General features: G+C 44.7%; 1 protein-coding gene across 1 annotated transcript in view; it reads right to left on the bottom strand.

The window, feature by feature from the left end:
* Positions 1-316: 316 nt before the first annotated feature.
* LOC107044146 (stress-induced-phosphoprotein 1) overlaps positions 317-2864 on the bottom strand; it is a 4156-nt gene continuing 1608 nt past the window's right edge. The window contains exons 2-3 of the mRNA XM_015265930.2: positions 1266-2824; positions 317-613 (exon numbers count right to left, since the gene is read on the bottom strand). Coding sequence (XP_015121416.1) covers positions 541-613; positions 1266-2824 — 1632 coding nt within the window. The 3' untranslated portion in view covers positions 317-540. The remainder of the gene's footprint in view (positions 614-1265; positions 2825-2864) is intronic.

Genomic DNA, 2864 nt, shown 5'->3' with positions numbered 1-2864 from the left:
CTCCCCTGGTTCAAAACCATCTTTAGAGGTCCTAGCACGCCATTTCTCGACCCGCTCTTTCGTTTGAGCCCAAAAAAACATTCATATCTTGCCTGAGATCTTTGCTACAAATTCGGGTCTTTAACTCGGGCCTTCAATCGAAAGCCCGAGTTGTAGTGTCAATGAAAAAAATGATGATTTATCTTTCAAAAAATTGCCGTAATATCTAAATACCCCTCCACGTATGAAATAATTTAACAGAAAACTTCACGATCCTTTCAATCCACTATAATAAGCACTGAAAATTCTGGGTAATGACGATTAAATAAATTTGAGGCACTGTTATACTTGTTTATTTGAACGACAAGCAATTACAGGAGATAAAATAAACCTTAATGAATGTGCAGTATGCATCATTGGACAATGTCCCAACAAAGCTGAATTGGTCTGAACTGTCTTGTTGGGAATCTCTCGGATTTCCAATGTATAAACAATTGAGATGAATATGGACCGTTGTTAATTTTTGAAGTTCCTTCAGAGGATGATCATCTTGTGGATTTATCAGTGGATAGCGACGAGCCCTGACTCGAGGAGTTTTTGAAGTTTCTCGGCGATCGCTGGATTCTTCAGGTGGCTGTAACATTAAATTTGATTGATGAATATTTTTAATGAGTAGTTCTTGAATTTTCTTTGTGAAATTTTTTAGAAGTTTTGCAATTTCCTAAAGATCATCGACATTTTTTATTTAAACTTCAGGAACTATTGAGAATTTCTAAGTTCATTAATATCTCAATAGAATATTTATCATTAAACATTTTTATCTAAAAAAAAATGCACAGATAAGATGTCTAATTTTTCAGCAGAATCGAAATTTCATTGGATTTCTATTAAAAATTCTATTAATAATAAAGAATAATAATCTTAATAAAGAATTCCGCAGTTTAACTGCGAGTTCTTTCAATATGAAATTCAACAGAATTCCCTTTCAAATCGCTAGTTTCCTCTAAAATGCAACAATTCAGTACCGAAGCGGTAAACCGGGTCAAGTCGATTTTGACTATCGGCCAGTTTTTTACGAATATCTCGGAATCTAAAAGAGATACAAAAGTTTATGTCATAACCTGTTTTGTAGAGCTAACTGAGGGCTATAAAAAAGGTCATGAGCAAAATTTTGCTATCTCCCTTAGATTCCGAGATATTTATAAAAAAATGGCCAAAAGTCAAAATCAACTTTTAACAATTTCACCAAAAATTCAAGATTTCCCAAAAAAAACCCTAAAACATACTCTTGCAAGGCCTTCGGATCATTCTGCATCTGCTCCAAGATGAGTCTCATCGCGGGATCCCTGAGTATGCTCTGCACCTCAGGATCAGCCATAGCCCTCTTCCTGACCTCCTCGGGATTCGAGTCATAGTAAACCGAGCAGCTCCGATAGCCCTCGCTGGCCTCAGCATTATGAGGATCCAATCCAAGAGCAGTCTGATACGCCTTGAGGGCCTTCGTGTGCTGCTGCATGCCCTGGAGAATCTTCCCCTTCCTCACCCAGCCCTTGACAAACTTGGGATTCAGCTCCACACACTTCTCACAATCCTTGAGTCCCAGATCGAAAGCCCCCAGCTTCGTGTAGCAGGCAGCCCTGTTGCTGTAGTATTTCGCATCATCAGGGTTCCTCGCAATGGCCTCAGAGTAGTGTCTCACCGCCCCCGCATAGTCCCCATCCTTGAACTTCTGGTTCCCCAGCTCCTTCTCCTCCTCAGCCTTTGTGGGGTCAATGTAAGCCTTCCTCTCCTCCTCCTTGATCCTCTGCTCGATATCCGACAGCAGTGTCTTGATCTCGGGAGTCCTGTGCTCAGACATTGACTTCTCATAGAAAACCTTCGCCTGCTTCAAGCTCCCCATCCTCTTGTGGGCATTACCAATTCTGGTGAAGGCCTTGGCAATTAGCTTGAAGTCAGCTCTGTTCTCCCTACCAATGTCAATGGCCTTCTCACACTGCTCAATGCACTTTGTGTACTCCTTCTGCTCGAAATAAACAGCAGCAATATTAAGGAGATAAGTTATATCAGTTGGATCAAGCTCAACAGCTCTGTTGTAATGCTTCAGTGCAGCGTCGAAGTCCTTCTTCTTGTAGCTGTCGTTTCCCTTCTGCTTCTCAGCTATTGCCTCTTTTTTCTCCGGCGTCAGGCTGACGTCCTCCTCCTTGGGCTTGGGCTTTTCCTCTGGTGGAGGCTCTCTCTTGGGGGGATCGATGTCCATCGCCTCGTCCATCGATCCTGTGTCTGTGTCCATTGTGTTGAAGCCTAGGAGAACGCCCAGGGTCGCCAGCACTCTGGGGTCTTGCAGCTTTGTCCCCATTGCTCGGGGATTTGTTCGCAGCTCTTGCAGCAGTTTCATGTACTCGGGGTCGTCCAGGTAGTCCTTTGTTCGGGGGTCGTTTCGCAGTTTTACGAAGAGGTCTGGCGTGTTGAAGGGGTTCGAGAGACCTGCGGACGAGGCCTTTTGGGACTTCACCTCGCTCAGGCTCTCCTTTATTTGGGCGTTGTTGGGGTCCAGCTGTAGCCCTGTTTCGTATGCTTTTATCGACTCCTCCAGGCGCCCCAGGTATGCCAGGGCACTCCCTTTGCGGGAGTAGCCCTTCGCCCAGTCACTCTTCAGGGTCACTGTGCGCTCTGCATCCTCCAGGGCCTTTTCGTACTGACCAGATTTCGCGTAGGCCGCTGAACGGTTACTGTACAGCACGTGGTTCTCCGTGTCCAGGGCTATTGCCTCGGTGTAGTATTTTATCGCGTCCTCATATTTGTTCTCCTGCAGGGCCGCGTTCCCTTTGTCCTTCAGTGCTGCTACCTGGGGACAGTCGATTTTTTTTTTATTACAGGGGGGGGGG

Source organism: Diachasma alloeum, unplaced genomic scaffold (assembly GCF_001412515.2).
Source record: "Diachasma alloeum isolate Michigan unplaced genomic scaffold, Dall2.0 Dall_scaffold_00180, whole genome shotgun sequence".
NCBI lineage: Eukaryota > Metazoa > Arthropoda > Insecta > Hymenoptera > Braconidae > Diachasma > Diachasma alloeum.
The sequence above is the reverse complement of the archived record's forward strand: the minus strand, read 5'-3'. Positions and strand labels throughout refer to the sequence as shown.